At 51.3% G+C, this 608-nt stretch overlaps 1 protein-coding gene across 1 annotated transcript; it reads right to left on the bottom strand.

Annotated features, from left to right (window-relative positions):
• Nucleotides 1-250: 250 nt before the first annotated feature.
• On the bottom strand, nucleotides 251-532 carry H310_13373 (hypothetical protein; the record flags this gene model as incomplete). The annotated part of the gene is made up of 1 exon (XM_008880848.1): nucleotides 251-532. The coding sequence occupies one exon, from the start codon at nucleotides 530-532 to the stop codon at nucleotides 251-253; it is 282 nt and encodes a 93-aa protein (XP_008879070.1).
• Between the last annotated feature and the right edge of the window lie 76 nt (nucleotides 533-608).

Below are 608 nucleotides of genomic sequence, written 5' to 3'. Positions count from 1 at the left end.
GCGAACCCTTTCGAGGCAACAGGCAAATTCAACACTGGTATTCAAGAGGGGGCTGCCCTAATGACTACCATTCAGTAGCGTAACCACTTCACAGGCTAAGTACTCCTTGAGCGTCAACTTGGTAATTGTATGCAGACTAGCAACCAATCCGACTGCTCGGTGCACTAATCCACATAAGTCGATTTTCCAACACAGCGGGGCAAACACACGGGCGACCCAGGCTGCTCTGCCACGCAGAACACTTCCCTCTCTATGCAAGGCCCACGCTCTTCATCATAGCACCCACAGTACGATCTTGCCTCTTGGACTCGCACCACTTGCGAAACACTACCGGGATGTCTTCTAGTAGGTTTTTAGCCAACTCCCACGACGATTCGTCTTCCTCAAGGCCCAACCACTTGACCAAGACTTGGAAGCTGCCGTCTGCAACCTTTCGCACCTTCTCGAGCCGTTCAACATGGAAGCCACCATAGCCAAACGCAAGTTGGTCGACCAGATCTTCGGTGACTTCCCGTCCTCCTTCGTGATACATCTTGAGGCGACAGGCATGGTGCGTAGATACAGCAAAGGGAGGAATTAGCTCTTGAACTTCCAAAAAATATCCGTAA

Source organism: Aphanomyces invadans (genome assembly GCF_000520115.1).
Source record: "Aphanomyces invadans strain NJM9701 unplaced genomic scaffold supercont1.50, whole genome shotgun sequence".
Taxonomy (NCBI): domain Eukaryota; phylum Oomycota; class Saprolegniomycetes; order Saprolegniales; family Verrucalvaceae; genus Aphanomyces; species Aphanomyces invadans.
The sequence above is the reverse complement of the archived record's forward strand: the minus strand, read 5'-3'. Positions and strand labels throughout refer to the sequence as shown.